Source organism: Phascolarctos cinereus, unplaced genomic scaffold (assembly GCF_003287225.1).
Source record: "Phascolarctos cinereus isolate Bilbo 61053 unplaced genomic scaffold, phaCin_HiC Scaffold_726;HRSCAF=1367, whole genome shotgun sequence".
Taxonomy (NCBI): domain Eukaryota; kingdom Metazoa; phylum Chordata; class Mammalia; order Diprotodontia; family Phascolarctidae; genus Phascolarctos; species Phascolarctos cinereus.
Window position 1 is genome coordinate 46,941,915 of NW_027556098.1, and position 22,907 is coordinate 46,964,821.

Here is a 22,907-nt window from a genome sequence, read left to right on the forward strand (position 1 = left end):
CTTCTTTTCTCACTTATTGAGAATAATTAATCAATCAATAAACCATTTATTAAGTTCCTACTGTGGTGGGTGAAAAATGAAATGAATCAATGTATGCCAATTGCCAAAAATCGAGACCAGTAACCTTCCTCAGTTTTGGCAATGGACTCCAAATACGAAGGGAGACAGACTTTTATGCATTAAAAACAATTAATCAAATAAAACCAATTAATTAAAAGAAAACAATTATCCAGGATACAAAATTAGGTGACCTGATTTCTAACTGGAGGAAAGATCAGGGACTCTCCAAGTCGGGAGGGGAAGAATTGTTGAGGGCCGATCTTAAGAGTCTGATAGGGGTTTAAGATCCAAGGCACAGTTTGACCTCTGCCCAGGCTTTTACCCAAAAGGGCTCAATGATTAAGTGGTATGGCTCTCCAATTCCTTCCTGATTAGGGGGTTCCTCAGACATTCCTTCTCACTCTTTGAACCTTAGATTTACACATTCACTCCTCTATGCAGGTGGCGCCAAGGCGCCTAGGAAAACCTTGGAATTTACAGCCCAATCTAGGAACCCTGATAAGGAGGAAATTCATGATTGTCACATCCTCAGCAGATGTTCTGGGGAGTATCTCACAGGGAGGACTCTTTGAAGTTAGGCTAGATTTTCTCTATATATCCTGTATGCTCAGATGAATAAACTGACTCAGTAATTCTACTCCGCCTGGCCCATGTCACAAGTTATTTCACACCTCTCCGTTCGGTGTACAGTCTGGTTGCAGGCAACAGAGAATGAACAGGTACAATTCCTTGAAATCAGAAAAAGAGGTATCCCACTCCCCCCAAGCATCTGTATATAATTAAAGAAACATGGAAACAACAACTGACCATTACAGGGCCATAAAAGAAATACAGGTTACTGGAGATGTGTAATTGTGAGAAAACATCTTGCATCAATCTTTTGATCTGACTGAGTTTCTGGTCAGCATAACCTAGGTCCTTAGTTAAGGGTCTCTAAGCAGCTGGTAGAGGTGGTTCAACTTCCTAGTCACACATACCTAGGTTCAGATGCAATAAAGTTCACTCACAATTCCCATAATTGAATAAAATTTTCTTATATGACAGAAACTGTACTAGACCCATAACTGAATAGAAAGGCAACTGAGCTAACTCCAATATTAAGTCACCAGATGGAATCAGTGTGTTTCACTCTATATACACTACCACTTTCTGTTCTAATATACTCACTTCCCTCACTAAGATGTTTCAGGCACTGTGCTAAGTACTGGGGATACAAAAAGAAGCAGAAAGAACCTGCCCTCAAGGAGCTTACAATCTAATGGGGAAACAACAAACAAACATACATATAGAAACAATATAGCAGATAAATAGTAAATAAAGAAGCTAGAATGAAAAGAGATTGGGAAAAGCTTCTTGCAGAAGATGGGATTTTAGCTGGGACTTAAACGAAGTCATGGAAGCCAACAGGCAGAGACAAGGAGGTAAAGCATTCCAAGCACAGGGAACAGCCACAGCAAATGTCTTGTTCACAAAACAGCGAAAAGGTCAGTGTCACTGGATCAAAGAGTATGTTGGCAGGGCATAAGGCTAGAAAGGTAGGAGAAGCCTAGGTTATGAAGAGCTTTGAATGCCAAGTAGAAGAATCAATATTTGATCCAGAAGGCTATAGGAAGATTCTGGAGTTTGCTGGGTAGGGAAGTAACATCATTGGACATGAAATTTAGGAAAATCACTTTGCTGTTTGTCCTCTGTTGTCAAAGAAGACCAATGACATGAAGGTGATATCTTGCAAGTGAACTGGATTTCAGTGAGGCATGGCTGTGCAAAGTCACCAGCCTCCCTCTCTCCTCCGCAGCCATTTGGGTCCAGCCTTGGAATCACCCTTTACTCTTCCCTCTTCCTTTTCCAATTCCCCTTAATATTATTACATTTCAAATTTATCCTCTATATACCTTGTTGGTACATAAGTGTTTGCAACTTGTCTTGCAGTTCATCAGACTGTGAACTCCTTAAGAGGAGCAACTGTTTTTTTAACTGTTGTTTTTTGTTTCTGTCTCCCCGTCCTGCCCCATTTAGCATGTAGCATGGAACATCAAGCACTTTATAAATACCTATTAAATGATTGACTCATATCTCCCATATTCAAACTGTTACCAAGTCTTGTTGATTCTATCTCAACAAGATATTACACATTTATTTTCTTTTCTCTACATACTTGGTTACCCTAATTTAGGTACTCATTAACCCTCATCTTGACTATTTCAAAAGCCTATAAAAACTAGATTTTCACAGCTTTAAGATTCTTTACCAAACTATCCTCCAAAGAGCTGCCAAAATAAATCTTTCTAAAGCACAAGTTTAATCACATCATTCCCCTGCTCAACCTTTTCCAATGGCTTCCTATTGCTTCCAAAATAAAATTTTAAAAATCATCAATTTACCATTTAAAGCCCTTTGTACTCTGGCTCCGGTCTATCTTTCTAGGCTTACTGTATGTTACTATACTTTCATGAATTCTCTGTTCCAGCTAACGTGGTGAACAGGAATTCATCTCCCACTTTCAAGTAACAGCACATGTTAACAACATGCTAGGCATGCATTCCCTCTTCAGATCCACCTCTTAGAATTCCTAGCTTACTTCAAGGCTAAACTCATGTCCTACTTCCTTATAGGAAGCTTTTGCAGATCTGCCCTTTTCCTCAAATTCTCATATAGATATTTATCCATTTAAATATTATATACCCCAGTAGAAGATAAATGTCTTGGGGGCAGAGGCTATTTATCATTTTGTCTTTGTATGCCCAGTGCTTAGCACAATGTCTTGCACACAGGAAACACTTAACTGGATAGAATTTAAGTTTTCAATGTATACAGCATATACTATACATACATACATACATCATACATATTATTACGGCTGTTTTAAAATTACAATATACCATTTCTACTCATAGTAATATGCTACAATTATTTCCACTATCCCTCTCTTATCACCACTCTGTCAGATAATGTATATAAATAAGGGATTCTAAAAGTTAGAAAACTATGAAAGTTGATGACAGGATGAGCACTGGCACTAAAATCACTGTGAATCCAGGGATGAAATGTTTCTTTGATGAAGACTCTAAAAGCTTAATCTACTTGATGCCACTTTATATAGCTTTAAACATATAACTATATAATTATGTTCACAGGGTTATTTATGAATCTTTACTCATTCTCTATAAGCACCGATAGGTGGGAGAAGGGGCGCTGCTACATTTGGGCAGGGAAGAAATAAGGTGGAACAAATTCAAATATGTTATTTTCAAAATCAAAACACAGGGGAAAATATTTTGTAGTGAAAATGTGATTTTGCACATTGAAAGAAGACAAATAGGTATGTGATGCACTAGAAGTTCTTTCCAAAACAAGGTTTAAAGACCATGAAAATTAGGTCTTCCATTCTCTAGAGGATCCCAATTATGAGAGTCAGAAACAATTATTTAAATCATATAATGGAAAAACAAGGAAAAAAGAATATTAACAAAACAATAAAAAAAATCAAAAACAAAGAAAGACTATCACCTTTCCCCCCCCACACACAGCAAATGTAATGGAGAAAATACACTTGGATGAAGATAATTTTAGTTCTTATAAACTTTGGTATGACAACTCTAATAAATAAAATCTACATTTATAAGCCATTTTTAACTTATCACTTAATAAACAACTGATTACATCTAGGTGGGCTCACAGTAATAAAAGTATACCTTTAATGTAAGACAAACAGAAACATCATATAACTTACTGTGGGTCACTAAGTGTATCTGGTGTTTCTTTTAGAAGATGATCCTGTAGTACCTACACAAGGTTTAAAAAAAAAAAAACCAAAACCTTAATCACTTAATAAGAGATTCAATTGCACAGTCAAGGATGGGTAGAAACAGCATGGATATGTGGAAGTTACAGATAATCCTGTAACACTCATTTTTAGTAATATTTTCAACCTCTTCCTTAGCAAAATTATTTCCAGAGTTACCACAAAGTAGCAAAAAACTGATTAGAGTTTCTCTTCTTTCTTCTAGGGTTTTATATGGTACAGAATACATGTTTACACAGCTACCACTTAGTTAATCATCTCAACTATTTGTAATGTAGCTAAAAACCCAAAAAGAAGCAAAAAAAAAGTCTATGAACATACAAAATATGTCACCATGGACATAAACAAAAGATATTTATTTCAAACACAAAATGATATTTCAGGCCCTTAACTCAATTCTAACAAGTTTCATTGTGTTCCTAATTCACAGGAGTCCAAAGCTTCAAATTAGAAAGGAAGCAGTTATGAGAGACAGCTGATAAAGGCATACTGACATAGCAGCAAAAAGTGACTGTGGTAAAGTGAGAGAAGAAATTAAACCAAGCAGACATAAATTCATTATCAACCAATGATTACCAAGAATTTACTTTATGCAGAGCACTGTGACAGACAATAGGAAAGATATAAAGATTAAAACAAGACGTAATCCCTATATATTATTCAAAGACCTCACAACCTAGCAGAGAGTGAGGGAAATGGAAAAGTATGGCAAGCAGAATTCAAGTCAATTATCAAGAGATGTTTATTAAGAACTTGATTAATTTCATAATATAGTGGGGCACAAGAGAACTCCAAGCATTATGAGGCATTCTGTTATGGGGGCAAATAGTCCAAAAACAAATCACAAAAGCCTGTGAAAAACATCGCCACGTTTATTTTTTGTCTATTTTGGTGGTTTTCTTTAACCTGTATAAACACTCACAAGTACAATAACTGATGCTGACCATAGTGCTAAATTGACCAGGCAAAAAGTTCACCTACGAAAGAAAAGTCCTATATAAATCAAAATATTTCCAGCAATATTTTTTATGAAACAAAATGGGGCCTTCCAACTGGGAAACTGTTAAACACATTGTGATACATCAACAGAACATTAAGACATGCCACATACAAGGAAATCAGAGAGACACGGGAAGACTAATATAAAGTGAAGTAAACAGAACCAGTAAAATATTATTTTTTATTTATATTTATATATATTTGTATATATTATTTATAATACTGTATAATATACACAGTGACAACAATATAAATGAAAAACAATAAAGTGAAACTATATGATTAAAATTCTCATACCTGGCCCCAGAAAAAAAAAAAGGCAGTCTCCTCCTTTCACTGAAAAGGTTAAGCACTATGGATGTGAAACGCTGCACAAGATACAGATGCCCAACAATGTGTTGGCTAGTTTTGCAAAATTACCTCATGGAAAATCTTTTCTTATCTTTGTTAAGGAAAGGCTTACTGGGAAGGGGAAGTGAGGATATATCCAAAAATGAATTATAATAGAGATTTCCAGCCAAGATGGCTGCCTAAACAGGGACTGGAAGATTAGCTTTCCCCACCTAGTCCAAAAAAAACATAAAAATTGTACTAGTCCAAATAATGGTCAAGAAATCCAAGGAGAAACTAAAATGAGTGACTTCTTCCACCCTAGAACTGAATAAAAAGGCCCTCAGGCAAAAGAAAAGAGGTCCACCAGTAAAGCCAGAACCAGGACAGGTAAATAAGTCAGCAACCTCCCACTGCAACCAGAGATCAGTCAAGAATTCATGTAGACATCACGGTTCTGTGGTTAGAAACATTAAGAGTGGGGAGTTCCTCCATAGAAGTCCCAGAGTAGTGAGAAACACAAGAGTATAGCCCTTGGAAGCCATGAAGAGCAGTAGCTAACAGTGTGGGTGCAACACTGTTCAGACAGTCAGTTAATCAACAAGCGTTTTTTAAATAAGCACCTAATATATGCCTGGCGCTGTGCTAAGTATTAGACACCCCAAGGTCCGAAGGACTCTGTCCTGAAAAGCCATAGAGGGTCCTAAAGACATAAGTGCTCTGAACATCAAAGATCTAGAAAGAAAAAGGTCAATACAGAAAATCAGGGAGACCAACAGAGCAGATCACTTGACTTTCATCTTATTGGATGCTGCTAACACAGTTCTAAGGGGAAAATTTATATTTCTAAAAGCTTTCATCACAAAAAGAGAAAAAAAAATAAACTAATGAACTGGGCACACTATTTTAAAAATTAAGACAAAAATAAATTTTTAAAAACCAATTAAAGTAGAAATTCTGAACATCAAAGAAGAGATTAATAAAATCTAAAGCAAAAAACCCCTCAAATTGATAAAACTACAAGCTTTTTTCCTGAAAAAAATATAAAATAAACAGTTAATTTGAATTCTAAAGAGAGTTAAATCCAACTATAAAATGAAAAAGAATTCACAACAATTGAAAAGGAAATTAAAAATTTATCAGAAATTCCTCTGCCCAATTATATACTAACAAAACTAGAGTGCTTTTATTTGGAACTATGCCCAAAGGTCTACAAAAATGTGCATACCCTTTGATCCAGCAATAGCACTTCTAGGGCTATATCCCAAAGAGATCATACAAATGGGAAAAGGACCCACATTTACAAAAATATTCATAGCAGCTCTTTTTGTGGTGGCAAAGAATTGGAAATTGAGAGGATGACCATCAGCTGGGGAATGGCTGAGCAAGTTGTGGTACACGAATGTAATGGAATACTATTGTGCTATAAGAAATGATGAACAGGCTGACTTCAGAAAAACCAGGAAAGACTTATATGGTCTGATGCTGAGTGAAGTGAGCAGAACCACGAGGACTTTGTACACAATAACAGCCACGCTGTGCGATGACTAATATTGATAAATTTAACCCTTCCCAGCAATACAAGGATCTAAGCCCTCTCCAAAAGCCTAGTGATGGAAAAGGCTATCCACATCCAAAGAAAGAACTATGGAGTTTGAATGCAGATTGAAGCATACTATTTGCTACTTTTTTTCTTCTGTTGAGTTTTGTTTCCTCTTTCTAGTGGTTCCTCCTATTGGTTCTAATTCTTACTTACAACATCACTAATATGAAAATATGTTTAATAGGAATGTATATGTATAGCCTATATCAGATTGTGTGCCATCTTGGGGAGGGTGGTAAGGAGGAAGGGGGAGAAAAATTTTAAACTCAAAAGCATATGGAAGTGATTGTTGATAAATCAAAATAAATTAATTTTAAAAAACTAGAGTGCTTTTTTTTAGAGGAAATGGATGGGTATACACAAAAACAAAATATTCAGATTAACAAAAAAAATTAATTAAAAATTCAGTATCAGAAAAACAACTGGACAAGTCATAAATAAACTCCCAAAGGGGGGGGGAAACCCTCCAGAACCAGATGGATTTTATCAAACACAAAAGAACAATTAATTCCATCATTATAGAAACTTTTTGCAAGAACAGGAAAAGAGACCCTTCTAATGAATATAGTATCAATATCTAAAAGAGAGAAAAAGCAGAGAAAAAAACTATAAACCAAGGATTCTTAAATTTATGTGTTTTACGGACCCAGCTAGTAGATTCAACGAAGCCTACAGACTCCTCCATAATATTGCCTACATGCATAATGGAAGGAACTGTTAAATTTCAGATGGAAATTATAGTGAAACTGAAGATATAAATATTTCCACAGAACCCCTGAAATCTATCTACATTAAACTCTAGAGTATGTCTACCCTAAGTTAAGAACCTCTGCTATAAACTAAAGAACACTGATACAAAAGTTTTAAATAAAAATTAGGAAGTAGGAAACAATATCTGAGGAAGAATATACACTATGACCATTATAGATTTATACTGGAAATGTAAAGCTGGCTCAAAAAATAAAAATATAAACATGACAAACTTACAAAGAATAAAAAACACTTGATTATACCAACACATTTTGAAAAAAACCTTTTTTTTGGGGGGGAGGCACTAGGCAATGGGGTTAAGTGACTTGCCCAGGGTCACACAGCCAGTAAATGTTATGTGTCTGAGGCCGGATTTGAATTCAGGTTCTCCTGAATCCAGGGCCAGTCGGTACTCTATCCACTTTACCACCTAGCTGCCCCTTGAAAAAAACGTTTGACAAAATCCAATAGCCATTTCTGTTAAAAAACAAACAAACTAGAAAACACAAGTATAAAGGTACTTTTCCTTTGTACTGTAACAAAATCTATCTAAAACCAAAAGTAAACATTATATATAATGAACAAAAGTTAGAGACTTTTCCAAAAGGACTAAGGTAAAGTAAGGATGCCATTATCACACGACTACCACTTAACACAGTGCTTGGAATACAGTACGTACTTAATAAATTATCCTTGAATTACTAGAAATGCAAGCTACAGAAATAAGATAAGAAAAAGAAATTGAGGGAAAAAGCACAAGTAAAGAGGAAACAAAATTATCAATTCTTGCAGCAAGAAGATAATAATGAGAAACTGAAGGAATAAGCATAAGTAAAAAAGGGGAAGCTAGGTGGTCCAGCAGATAGAGCACCAGGCCTGGAGTCACAAGGACCAGAGTTCAAATTCAGCCTTAGGCCAGATATCTGACTAGCTGTGTGACTCTGGGCAAGTCACTTAACCTCAATTGCCTCACCCCAGAAAAAAAAAAGGCATAAGTAAAAAAAAAACAATAAGCTCTCTGAAAATTAGAATGGAATAGAAGTAACCAGTAATTCCATAAGACAATATTAAAACAAAGTCAAAAGACTGAAAAAAATAGAAAATGTATCTTATAGCAAAAATAACTGACCTCGGAAACAGATCAAAGAGAAAAAAATTCAAGAATCATTGGACTATATGTATACCAAAAAACCCTAGCTAGACACCATAATTCAAGAAATCTTAAAAGAAAACTTCCCAGATCTCAGAACCAGAATGCAAAGTGGAAATAGAAAAAATCCTCTGGTCACCTCCTAGAAGAAATCACAAAACGTAAACTCCGAGAAACAAAGTAAAAATGCTACAAGCAGCCAGAAAGAAAGAATTCAAGTAATGAGGAGATACAGTCAGGATCATATGCAATTTAGCAGCCACCACTATTAAGGATAGGGCAGCCTGGAATGAAATATTCCAGAAGGCAAAGGATATAGGCTTAAAGCCAAGAATAACATAGCCAGCAAAATTTAGTGTAATCTTACAGGGGAAAGAATGAAATAGATAACTTAGGGATCTGTTACATCTTGATGATCTTAAAAGAACAGAAATAGAGAAGATGAATACACTGGGGGTGGCATGGGGGCAGGGAAAGGAAGGCTGGAGAAAATTATCTTGCATAATCAGGGTACACAAGTAGACATGAATATAAAAATAGGAAGGTGGCGGGAAGTGCTGACAAGTGAACCTCACTTTCATCTGACTAGTCAAAAGAGGGAAGAAACATGGAGCTAGATACAGAATTACACTCAACAAGGAAAGAAGTGGGTAAAGGAATATGGGAGAAGGAGAAATTAGAAGGATAACAGAATAAAGGGAGGGACTGTCCGAAGCAAAACAAGTTCTGAATAAGGATGTACAAAAATATTTACAAGGCTCTTTTTGAGGAAGCAAAAAATAGGAATCTATTTTATGAAGAACTCACAAAGCAAGTGTTCACCTGGAGGTTAGAGGAAGCAAAACAAGGACACCCTTAAGGTTTGTTTCTCTGAAGAAATTTGGAATCGACTGCATGACATAGGAAACACTGGCAAAGGATTACCCAGCATGGCACGCCCACATCAAAAAAAAAGGCAAAGCAGAATTGCAGTAGCTCAAAAGAGACATGACATGCACAAATTTAGAGACATTTCCCCTCCACACATTCACGTGCACTATTTGTGACCAACCTGCAACACAGCCTTCTGAGCTTGTCTGTTCAGTAAAGATTGGTCTGATCAGCCACAGTCAGACATACTGTACCCTAACTTCCAATACAGTGATGTCATTTTGGTCCTCTTCGAGAATGAAGGACACCAACCAACTGGCTAAACAAACTCTCAATACACAATCAATGTTGACAGTGGAAATGAGAATATTTTTGTTCTCCACTGCCACTTTAAGACCCTCTTGAACTACCTTCAATATGCAACCTCTTCTCCTGATGTTCACGCTATTCAAATTTATCACCCAATCCAGATCCTGATGGCTATTATCTATGGACTCCACAGCATTTTGTTTCCTTTCTCACTGAGTTTAGTGCCTGGCTCACAATCTCTCTTCTCATCACCTGTACTCATAACAGGGGATATATCAACATACATGCTATTACCCCCTAAACACCTGAATATTCCAATTCCTCTATTCTACTCAGTTGCTATGACCAGGTACTACTCCAATCCATCTCTGCTACACACAGAGATGATCATACCCTTAACCTTGCCATCATCTATAAAGTTTCCACATTTCCATGTTCATGAACTCTGAAATTCCTTTAACTGATTATAATCTTTTATTATTCCTTCTTTCCCTGTGCTTTATGATCCCTGACATTGTTCTTGATTATCATTGTGACTTCCTTTCTCTCCAATCTCAGTTCATTATCAAGCAATCACCTCTACACTGGCTATGCTATACTCTCCTCTTTTTCCTATCTTGAACCCTTTCTGGACCAACTCAAACTTCACTTTCAATTCCCCTTTTCTCTGTCTTACTACAAGTCACACTACACTAAGCCCCAAGTCTGGATTACTCACATTATCCTCCTTTGTTACTCATGTGTAATTGAATGGAGCTAGAGAAAGTCGTAAAAGGGTTACTTGGACACTCTATATATTTAGGTGATCTAATCCTACCTGGGCCTTCATTGTAGCAAGGTAAAGGTATTCTTCCCTAACCGATTCACCTTCTCACTCGCCACAGCTGTGTTCCAAAATTTCTCAAGCCCTCCATGACACACCCTCCCCTAAATAAGCCCAAGGATACCTTGCAATTTCATACTTCACTGAAGAAATTGAGACTATTCACTGAGAACTGTCTTTTTGTGCCTCTTCCTCATTTCATATCACTCAGACATATTCCTCCACTACCTTCTCCCCTTCTCTCTGGTCTCCAAAAAAAAAAAAAGGTGAGGCAAAGTCTTCTACAGCAACCCTGAACTTCCTCCAGGCTTCTCCAGAAAATTGCCCCCACTATCATTTCCCCTCTCTCATCTTCACTCTCTCCATCTCTGTTAGCTACTTTTTCCTACTGCCTAACAAGCATACGCATGCATGCTTAAAAACCTTCACTTAAGCGTACCATCTCTGATAGTTTCACTCTCCTTTATAACCAAATGCCTTTAGAAAGCCCCTACTCTTGATGCTTCTAGTTCGTCTCCTCCCACTGTCTTCTAAACCCTCTGCAATGTGACTTCCACCCTCAACACTCAACTAAAACAGCCCTCTCCAAAGTTACCAATGATCTCTCTTAATTGCCAAATCAAATAGTCTCTTCTCAATCCTGATCCTCTTTGACTTCCCTGAAGCATTTGATACTGTACATCACCTTCTCCTTCCGGATTCTCTCTCCTCTCTAGGTTTTCATAAGACTGATTTCTGGTTCTCCTCTTCTCTATCAGACTCTTTATTCTGTTTCCTTTGCTAATTCTTCACCCACTTCACACCCTCCAACTGTACCCTGCAAGGCTGTCTTGGGTCCTCTTCTCTTTTCCCAACATACTATCTCCCTTGGTGATTTTATCAATTCCCATGGAATTAATCACTATGAAGATGATTCCCAGATCTACATATTCCAGCTCTGGTTTCTCTGATGAGCTATAGTCATGAATCTCCAACTATTTCTTGGAAATCTTAAACTCAATGCCCCTGTAAGCACCTCAAACATATCATATCCAAAACAGAATTCAACATCTTTCCCAACAAATCCTCCCTCTATTCCTTTCCTATCACTGTCCAGCTATCACCTTCCTCTAATTCACCAGACCCACAACTTCAATGCCACCCTCTTCACTCTAATTTGCTCCACGTACCCAATCTATTGCTAAATTTGTCATTTCTCCCTCCCCAACATGTCTTGTATATCTGTCTTCTCTCTAGTCATACTGCCACAACCCCAGTTCAGATTGTAATTCTATCTGGAATGCTGTGTTCCCTCACTTTTGCCTTTCAGTTTTCCCTGGCTTCCTTCAAAATTCAACTCAAAAACCAAAACAAAACAAAACAAAATAAAAAAGACTCAACTCAAATCCCACCTTCTACAGATCTTTCCAGGTCCACCTCTTTCTCTCCACCTCTCTCTCTCTCTCTCTCTCTCTCTCTCTCTCTCTCTCTCTCTCTCTATATATATATATATATATATATATATATATATATATATACACACACACACACACACACACACACACACACACACACACACACACACATATGTATGTGCATATGTACATAGATGGATAAATAAGCAGATATAGATTTAGATAGACAGATATAGATATACTGCACATTCAGGTATTCACAGGTTTCTTCTATTAGAATGAACACTCCTTATGGAATATTTGGGAGTTCTTTTTTGCCTTTCTTTGTACCTCCAGCACTTACCACAGTGTCTGGCACATAATAAGCACTTAGTAAATTCTTGGTGATTGACCAACTGGGAGGCAATAGTTGAAGCAAAACAAACTTATCTTTTCTTGAGGATTAAAAGGAAAAAAAAGGACTGCAAAGAATTGGAATCTAAGGGGATGTCTGGGGGAAAGGCTAAACTAATTATGATATATGGATATAATAGAATATGATTACACCATAAAAAATTATGAAAGAGATTATTTGAGAGAAAATGTTAGAAAGTATGAACCAATGCAGAGTCAACTGTATAAAAGCTGAACAGATTCCACAAGGACAACACGGCAAAGGAAAACAATTCTGAAAAGACTTAAGGACACTGATAAAAGCAGTGACCAACTACCACTTCCAGAAAGTTGATGGACTGAAGATAAAGAAACAAACATAATTTTTGGATATGGCCACTGTGTGGATGTTTTGTTTGATTATGTTTTCTTTCTTGGTTTTTAACTGATGAGTGGGAAAGGGCTGAGAAAAAAAAATTAAAGAGGGATACTGAAATATTATTTTTAAATGTACAGAAGAGAAAAACAGATACACAGGGTAGTCTTGAATGTTACACGTACATATTACATATTGTCTACAAAAGCAAGGGGTATGAAGTGGAAATTCAAGGTTTCATATAGAATCCTCTTTTCATGTTCTACTGTGTATATTAAAGAAATGCTTATTTTGGTCTTTAACTTCAGAGAGAAAAAAAGGAAAATGAATATGATGGAAGGGCCAAAAGCTTTAATAAAACTTTTTTTAAGTTAGTCTATGTTTGGGATAAAGAAATGTCTAAGGTGTCTTAGGAAGATTTCTATCCAAAATTAATAAAAGTAGTTTTGTCATTTAAAGGGTGAAATTTTGCATCTACTTTGGATATATTTTGTTTATTTGTATCTGTGTATTTGTCGCTTCATTCCCAGTGGAATATGAGTTCTTCAAAAGCAGGGACTGTTTTATTTTTGCCTTTGTAACCCCCAGCTCCTGCTACACTGGATGCTTAATAAAATGCTTGCTGAAAGAATGAATGAAAAATTTTGAAATGTGTTTTTTCTCTTCACCTTCATATTAAGCTATCCCCCAAACCTGGAATGCACTTCCTCTTTACTTTCAAGTCTAGAATCATCAGCTTCTTTCCAGGCTCTGCTCAAGTACCATCTTCTTCTCCATTCTATTTTCCAAGCAAAGTAGACTTTTTCCCCAGAGCAAACCATTACATATTCTAACTTTGTACATTTAAATAAGTATCTTCTTACATTTGGAACATATTTCTTCCTCTCAAATCCCATCTCCACTTCTCTGAATCCTTACCTTCCTTTGAGAATCAGGAAAGATATACTGCTTCCAGGAAGCTTTTCTAAGTCCCCCTAGTTATTAGTGTTCTTTCCCTCCTCAAGTTACTTTCTGAGGTCATACTGCTGAACCCATACTAATATGTAAACTTATTATTAGAGACAGTTTCATTTTTATCTTTATGTCCCCAATGCCTAGAACAACATGAAGTAAGCACTTCACTGGGTACTTACTGAATTGAATTACAAATAACAAATACAAAGTTGACAGAAAGCCTACTTTAGAGTCAGAAGACTTGGTTTCAAGTTCTACCTTTGACACAAACTGGCTCTTTCTTCTTGGATTTTACTTCTCTTGCCCTCAATTTCCTCAACAATAAAATTACGGGGCCTTTGGACTTGATGACCTACATGGTCTCTTCCAGTTCTAAATCTATGACTCTATATCTTACCCTCTCAGTGTTCACAAGCAACTAAGACTACAAATTGCAGAGCTGTTGCCCATCTTCATTGGTTAAGGGAGTTTCCTTACCAGATATTCTCTATACCACTAAAATGACACAAAGACACACACATACACACACACAAAGAGATATAAACTTTTTTCAACTTACATTAATAATTTCGTCTTTACAAAATACTAATGCTTCGGACTGCTTGCCTCGAGGGAAAGCTGCTTCAAATGCTAGTTTTGCCGCAATTGCAGCTGGGGCATAAGTGTCACATTGTGCTATTAGCCAATATCCCATGAGACTTTTTAAATGAGGTGCCAGATGTTTCTTTACTTTTAGGATAAGTTTTTCAAAAGCTAGTTGTGTGGCTTCTCGAACTCGACGGTCATAATCCTATTGAAAATACAAATATGGTTAAAAAATAATTGCTTCTTCCTCCTGAGACTGTACCTCCGTGCACAACTAATATCTAACTTGAGGTGTTTCTTTTTAAACACCAGTAAAAATCAAGAAAATAACCAAGGTATTTTTTATGGCAAGTACCTAATGTGCGTGAATCTTTCACTTTTCAAGTAGTTGGTTACTAGATGTTGCACAGACACGGCTTAAGAAACAAGGCTGGAATCTACACCCTGCTCTGATGCTAGTTTATTGGAAGGACTGCATAAGAAATCAACTCATATTTTATTTATCTTATTCTTCAAGAAGTAAACAAATAAGGATTTAAAATAAGTAACTTATTGGTTGAGAAAGTATTTGTCTGCAGTTAGGATCTAAAGTATATTATTAACAGCTATAAAAGCATAGTCCCCAGAGTCTATGTAAAACACAGGAGTCTTTTATTTTGTTTTTCTAACATTCCTCAGAATTCACTGTTCTTTTCAAAACCTCATCAAAGGGAGATCACACAAATTTAACTGCACTCATTACTGCAACAAAAGAAAATAGCAATTTTAAAATAAAAAAAATGTTTCAGTACTTACAAGAGAGATTTTGCAATAAATTCTTGGCCAGTAAGGAAGAACACCTTTTACAATCTCTGCATCTCTTTCATCACACATTGCCCCAAATTCTTGCATAGCCTAATGCAAAGAACCAATATATGCAAGGTTACTAATACTCTTTGTAGGTATGCATGAGTAGCAAAACACCTCCATGGTATATATGTCAGTTATTTTGTTCAGTTTGGCAAAGTTTAAATAATGTAAATGGAAGTTATATAGGTTAATTTTCACCTCTGCCATTTGGAAATACTTAAGACATTCCCTTACAAATGAATATAATAAGGAATTTTAGACATTTTATAAAAATCCTCTTAAAATAATTTGAATTCACAACAATATTCCTTAATATGTATCAAAGTAGTCAAAATTTAAAGATTTTTTTTTAATCACAACAACAAATCAATTCATATATCAGCTGGAGGCAGATCCAGCTTACTATGTTTCTTAAGTTTATGCTTCAGAAAAATCACTTGTAAATATGTAAGCCTAATCTAATTTCCCTTACAAACAACATAGCTAACACAACAAGATATGCTTTTGACTTTTCTAATGAAACACTATTTTAATAAAAGGGCTTTCTTGCCTAATTTTAAGGTAAAGAAGTCAACTTGCTTTTAATTTTGTTGTAACATCTTTCTTGGAAAGTTTTCGTAGGACCATCCGGAAATCAGAATCCACCAGGCTGTCTATTTCTTCTGCTCCTTGTACAGCAGGAACATAGCCCAGGTCACTCTGAGATGTCCCAAAGCCAATAAATCCAGGTACTGTTCCACGTTCTTTTGCAAGGAGTTCTGCAGCACGGCCACTGTTTGAGGGCTGATGAAAAGCAAAGAAGATAGACCAAAGAATTATCTTCTAAGACCTAATAAGAAATTACTTAAATTTTTTTTCATTGTTGTTAAGGGTTCCCCTAAACTTGTCTTTTTGAGTTACCAGATTTTTTACAAACACTAGACCCAGAGTATATAGGAAGCTATGAATGTGTAAAGGACAAAGCTCCTTCTGAGCTGACATAATTTGTTCTTTATACCCCAAGCTGGACTCCCTGCTGTGTCCTTGAGAATCAAATCAAGTGCCAGTTAGTCTGCACTAGACTGGGGAACAGCTTGTGCAGCTGGGACCCTTATAGACAAGCAGACCATCCTATCTTCACAGTTTAAGTTCTCAAGGGAATATTTAATTAAATAAAAAAATAAAACAAAATAAAATAAAAAGAATGCCCTATCTTTGTCATCAAGGAAATGTAAACAAATTTGCTTCCCAGTTTCCACAGCATGTAATATTTACCTAGTTCAAAAGGCTAGGTGGCACAGTGGATAGAGCACTGGCCCTGTAGTCAGGAGGAAGTGAGTTCAAATCCAGCCTCAGACACTTGATACTTACTAGCTGTGTGACCCTGGACAAGTCACTTAACCCCAATTACCTCACCAAAAAAAAAAAGGACACTTTTTTGCTGAGATGCCACAGAAAGGGGCTAGAAATGCATTTCAAACTTAGCTCACATAAAGAAACCCATAATTGTTTTCATAAATTTGTTGCTATAAATTTTCAAAATTATCTTGTCTCCCTGCTCTGAAGGCTTTTTGGATTACTTCTGCCACTTCAATTACTCCACTAACATTTTCTTGAATCTTCTAATTCTTTAACCTTCCACATTAGCTCTTATAAGTATCTTGATGCAATTTAAAGTATATGTGGTCTGATTCTGAGTGAAGTGAACAGAATCAAGAGAACTTTGTACACAATAACAGCTACGTTGTGCGATGACTAATACTGATAAACTTAACCCTTCTCAGCATTACAAGGCTCTAAGATATCTCCAGAGGCCTCAAAAATGCTGTCCACATCCAAAGAAAGAACTATGGAAGTTGAATCGCTATCATTTTTTTTTCTCTTCTGTTGAGTTTTGTTTCCTCTTTCTGATGGTTCCATTTATTGGTTTTAATTTTTACTTACAACTTCACTACTGTGAAAATATGTTTAATAGGAATGTAAATGTATAACTGATATCAGATTGTATGCCATCTTGAGGAGGGTGGTGGGGAGGAAGGGGGAGAAAAATTTTAAACTCAAAAGCATATGGAAGTGATTATTGATAAATCAAAATAAATTAATAACATTTAAAAAAAATTTAAAGTACATGGTTATTATCACTTGTCTTTTTGTAAGTCCCTATAATGTGCCTCAGTTTCATCATCTAAAAAAAGAAAAGGTTTGGACCATATGCCATCTAAGAGCCCTTCCAACTATGACAATTGAGTCTTTAAATATTTTTCATTCATTCCCCAATTTATTCCTTCATGGAGGTGGGGCGTCCTCAGGTGTTACACATTGCACAAGTTTTCAGACTTTCTCAATGTATCAATCAGTTGTGCTGATTTTTTTTTTTGCTCTCTAAAATAATACTATTTGTCATCTAGGATGGCTGTCTGGGAATGGGAGCAGAAGAGATACATGGGATACTGTGGTGATGAAACAGTAATAAAAACTTATTTTACAAATTGACTATTTGTCTTTTCCTATAAGTTCCTCAACAGCAAGTTCCTCATATTTTATTTCACTTCTTTTTGCAATTCTTCTAACATCCATTAAAATACTCTAAACACCATATATGTCCAATAAATGTTGCTGGCTAAATGTAAAATGACAGAAACTCAAGTCAGACATCCCTCTAGAAGTATACAGAGACCAATATGAACATAAGGTCCAAAGTTAATAAGTAGGATGGTAAAAAAGAGCAAGCCAAAAAAAAAATACTCAACCATAAAGAGCTACTATGGTGATAAGACAAGCTCAAGACATAAATACAGAAGTAGAAAATTATTGAAAAACATTTACAAGCAAAGTCTCAAAGAAAAAATGTGTCTAGGATGCAAGTCCAACAAGAATTACTAGAAGTAAAGCAAGAATTAAAGAATAAATTAAAAAAAAGATTTAAAAACCAGTTGCGAACAGAAAAGGAAAGAATGGGAAAAGAGAAAGGAATTAAAGAAGAAAAAATATGAAAAGAAAATCAACTGCTTGGAAAAAGAACAAAATCTTACTGAAGAAAATAACTCTGAAAATTAAAATTGGCCAAATGGAAATTAAAGACTACATGAGAAATCAAGAATAAAGTCAAAAGACTGTAAAAAATAGAAAAAAATTATGCTATCTCATAGGAAAAAGTAGTCTACAAAACAAAAATGTAACTAAAGAATCACCTGAAAAATGATGGAATCCTAATAAAGCTTCCCCCCAGCCCCATTCTAACTTCCTTATGGGTCCCACTGAACAGCAGGCCTGTCCTGATTCAACCACACTTCAGGTCCCCAGATTCAATACAGTCACTGCCCCAGCTAGCCACTGCCCCCAGATCCAATTCACATATCTGAACAGGTGTGTCCCTGTACTCAACCACAATCACATCAATCCATTTAGCCCAAGTCAGGACCACAACACCTAACTATCTTGACCAGACAAGACCACAATACCTAGCCAATAAGAAAGCAGCACAACCAGGCTGTCTGACCACAGAACCACAGAAGGGACCCCTCCCCATTACATAATCTCTTAACAACTCCCTCCTACTCTTTTAATATTCATAACTTCTGTTGTTTAACCAGTATCATTACACTCTAAACTTGCCTGTTTTGTCTTTATAAGTTGCTAGTTTCTCTTGGAAGCTAGCCCACTTCTGAAGGGTGTCAATTCTCCATAAATACCTATACTTGGATTAGCGGTGGTCTGACTGAATTCTTTGAGACAGTGCTGCCACAACAGACACCATGAAACCGCAACAAAAACTATAAATGTAAAAAAGACTAGACATCCTATTTTAGAAATCTTAAAAGAAAACTGTTCAGATATCTTAGAAACAGAGACAAAGTAGAAGTTAAAAAAATCTACCTCCTGAAAGAAATCTCAAAATGGAAACTTCTGGGAATATCAGAGCCAAAATTCAGAGCTCCCAAGGCAGGGAAAAATACTGCAAGCAGCTAGAAAAGATTCGAGTACGGAGGAACCAGTCAGGATCACATAGAATTTAGCAGCCACCTCTAAAAAAGCAGCAGAAAGCCTGATATATGATATTCCAGAAAGCAAAGGAACTGAGCTTACAATAAAGAAAAACCTATCCAGCAAAGCTGAGTATAATACTACATGGGGGGAAAATGGACCTTTAATGAAATAGATTTCCAAGAATTCTTGATGAAAAAGAGTTGAAAAAAAAATGTGACATATGAACACAGGAATCAAGAGAAGCATAAAAAAACAAATATGAGTGCAAAATTATAAGAGGCTAAACAAGATTAAACTGTTTACATTATTTTATGGGGAGATATACACGCAGCCCCTTGGAACCCAGAATCCTGGAGTCATAGAAAGAATTTAATTAGAAGGGCTAGGTGTGATTCTGTTGTGTTTGGAAGATCTCAAAAGAAGAATGGGATGTGATGGATAGGGAAGAGGAATGCAATGGGAGAGAGGGAGACATAAGAAAAATTGAAACAACTATGTAAATGGAGTGTATGAAAAGGAGTTTATACAACAAAGAAATGGAAGTGGAGAGGAACGGCAAGACATTAGAACTTCACTCTCACGTGAACTAAAGGAGGAAAGAATACACAAACACACACACACACATACACAATTGGATAAAGAAATACATCTTAACCAACAGGAAGGAAAGGGGTAAAGAAAAAAGGTGAGAGGTCAAGCATGGGAGGTATGAAAAGCAAAATATTCTTAAATTGAGTAGGGGAAGAAAAGAATAAGTATGAGAATAGGACAGAGAGAAATATACAGTTAGAAACCATAACAGTGAATCTGAATGGGATGAACTCTTCTATAAAATGAAATGAAAGACGACAGCAAAATGTATTAGAAACCAGAATTCAACAATATATTTATAAGAAACATCTGAAATAGAAAGACATACATATAATTAAAATATCGGACTGCAATAGAATTTATTATACTTCAGCTGAAGTAAAAAAGAAAGAGAATAATCCTATTCTCAGACAAAGCCACAGTAAAAAAAAAATAATTAAAAGAGATAAGCAGGACAACTACCTTTTGTTAACATCAATACTAAACATATATGCACAAATAGCATAGTATCTAAACTCTTAAAGGAAAGTTAAATGAAATACAGGAAGACTACAATAGTGTGGAACCAAAATTTACTTCCCTCAGACTTAGATAAATTGAACAACAAAGGAAGGAAAGGAGGGAGGAAGGAACAAACAGACTAAACAAGACTGCAGACCATTGGATTTGGAACTTTCAAAGATTCATTTAAACCCTGGCTCTGCCCCAACTATTTGTAAAACCTTGGGCCAGATATTCCGCTGCAAAAAAAAAAAAAAAGGAGTTGGACGAGATGACCTCTAAGGTTCCTTCAGTTCTGATCATATTTACATCTACAAAATGGAACTAAATCATCTACAAAAATGAGCAATCAGTAGGACCTCACATGAACCTAAAGGGAATGCTGCTAGGATTTAGACTCTGTCCTGGATGACCTACATGGAAAATGGCAAACACCTTGGCAAGTAAATGGATTCCTGTTTTATGCTTCCTTTGATAATACCACTCAGCAGCTACTTAATAAAGTTACAAAGTCTATTATATCTTTCAAAGAATCATGTAGAGTTTTAACATTCACAGGAGATATCTTATTAGAAAAGATCACTTAAGAAGGTACTTCCCTCTACCCAAACAGTTTTATTTTCTTTTTTACAACAAAAAATGAACTTAAGGCATCTTTTATTCTTCTATAAGCTTTCAATCATGTGACTATAAATAGTGGTCTATTGTAGAATTTCATTTGCAAAGATCTCATACTTTGAGGATTCCTTCAATGTGAGTATTGAATAATCTCAAAGATTTTATTAACACAGGAAATTAGGCATTCAAGTCAGTTAATTATTGACATTTTCCCAAATGCCTTTTTTATGGCCAAAAAAAAAAGTCTGTGATTTTGTCCAAACCTTCTGAATCATCCCTTCTTTCAGATACCTGAAATTTAATAGTCTTAAAATTGTGTTGCCTCCAGCACAGACTTATTCTGTGTATACTTGTATACTGTGTATACTTGTTCTAGTCTAGCTGATCTTCTAATCTTTTGTTTCTCTACTTCCTGGCCACACTATATTTTCTACGGGTAGTGGATTCACTGTTGGACTTATGGCTAATTAGGATGGTGATGAGGAAGGACATAGAGAAGCCCAGCTCTCTCACAAAAACCTCAGAAAATATCTAAAAGGACCCCAAAAAAGGAACAGAAACAAGCACCTCCATCTAATACAGAACAGCAAAATAAACCAAAAAAAAAAAAAACACAGACAGAAGCTAACAAAGATAAATAGAGGTGACACACCACAGAAGCCAGCAAGCTCTTAGGTAAACATGATTAGCAAAGGTGGGGAGCCTACCAAGGAAAACAGTCCAAGTTGCTACAAATGATCCTGAAGCTAGACTCTTTCAAGTCTAGCCCAATAGAACAGAAACAAAGGACAATCTAAGGCAAAAACTCTGGTTTGAAGTAGACAGTGAAGCCACCTCATCTAGATTCTCAGCAGGAGTAGAATTAAAGAGGAGACAGGATCAAAAAATTCAACCAATTTAATTTGGTTGAATTCATCTATTCTAAGTACTGGAGAGGAACTAGCTGACTGGTATGAACACAAAATTCCAATCCAGAAACTGAGGCTGAAAACACAAGCAAATAAAATACCAAATACAATGAAGAAATACTACTGCTAAAGAGAGACCCAAGGGGTGTACCCAGAAAAAGAAAGGAACACAAAACAAGCAGAGCCCTCTGAGAAAAAAACCGGATAGGCCACAAGATCTACAAGAGTCCCTGAGAAAACTAAGAGATTAAAAATTACATAAGAGCTCTAGAGGAGACTGGTTTCTACTCTAGTACTTGTCATACTCATGTTCACCCTCCACCAAACACTAATAGTCTAAGACATTCATCTGATACTTGCATCTGCTAACTCATATTGTTTTATATATGTGATACTGTATATGGAAGTACTGAAATAGTAGCTTCATCGTGATTTTAGGGGGCTGTGAACCTGGGAACACAACAGTTTGTTAAGGATTGTAATTTCAAGTGACCCAATGCCAATGAGCATCAATGTAGTGGTCACATTAATAATACCAACTCAAGGTTTGCAAAGAGCTTTAAATACATTAAATTTAAATTTAACGTTAAATTTAAATAATTTAAATTTAACGTTAAATTTAAATTTAAATAATTTTTCCTATGTGTATACTCCTATTTGTAATATGTTGTCAACATGTGTTTGCCCACAAGATGTCCTATAACTCCTAGTTTTATGGATATCTCTACCTAGAAGGCATTTCAAATCACACACATCCAAACAAACGTTTCTCTCTCTTAAATTCCCCTCCCCTCCTCTAAACCTCCTGGTTTCTGCTGAAGACACCACAATCTTGTCAGGCACCTGGGTTCACATTTCCAGAGTCATTCCTGAACAACCCCTTCTTGTCTCTCACTTTTCATAAATCCGTCCACTGCCAGTTCTGGTTGATTTTACTTCCACATCTCTCACATTCATTCCATTTACTGCTACTATTCTAGTTCAAGGCCTCATCTTCTCTTGCCTCACCTACTATAATATCCTCATAATTGGTCTGTTTTCAAAATACACTGTTCTTTTCACTGTACTATGCTACATCTTTAACTGGGGACAATCCA

General features: G+C 36.0%; 1 protein-coding gene across 4 annotated transcripts in view; it reads right to left on the minus strand.

Moving 5' to 3' along the window:
• The window catches only part of LTN1 (listerin E3 ubiquitin protein ligase 1), an 89,721-nt gene that overhangs the window by 63,279 nt on the left and 3,535 nt on the right, over positions 1–22,907 (minus strand). For all 4 annotated transcript variants that reach the window (XM_020995869.2, XM_020995870.2, XM_020995868.2 and 1 more), the window contains exons 2-5: positions 15,806–16,009; positions 15,173–15,271; positions 14,352–14,582; positions 3,791–3,843 (exon numbers count right to left, since the gene is read on the minus strand). In XM_020995869.2, the coding sequence (XP_020851528.1) occupies positions 3,791–3,843; positions 14,352–14,582; positions 15,173–15,271; positions 15,806–16,009 (587 nt within the window). The remainder of the gene's footprint in view (positions 1–3,790; positions 3,844–14,351; positions 14,583–15,172; positions 15,272–15,805; positions 16,010–22,907) is intronic.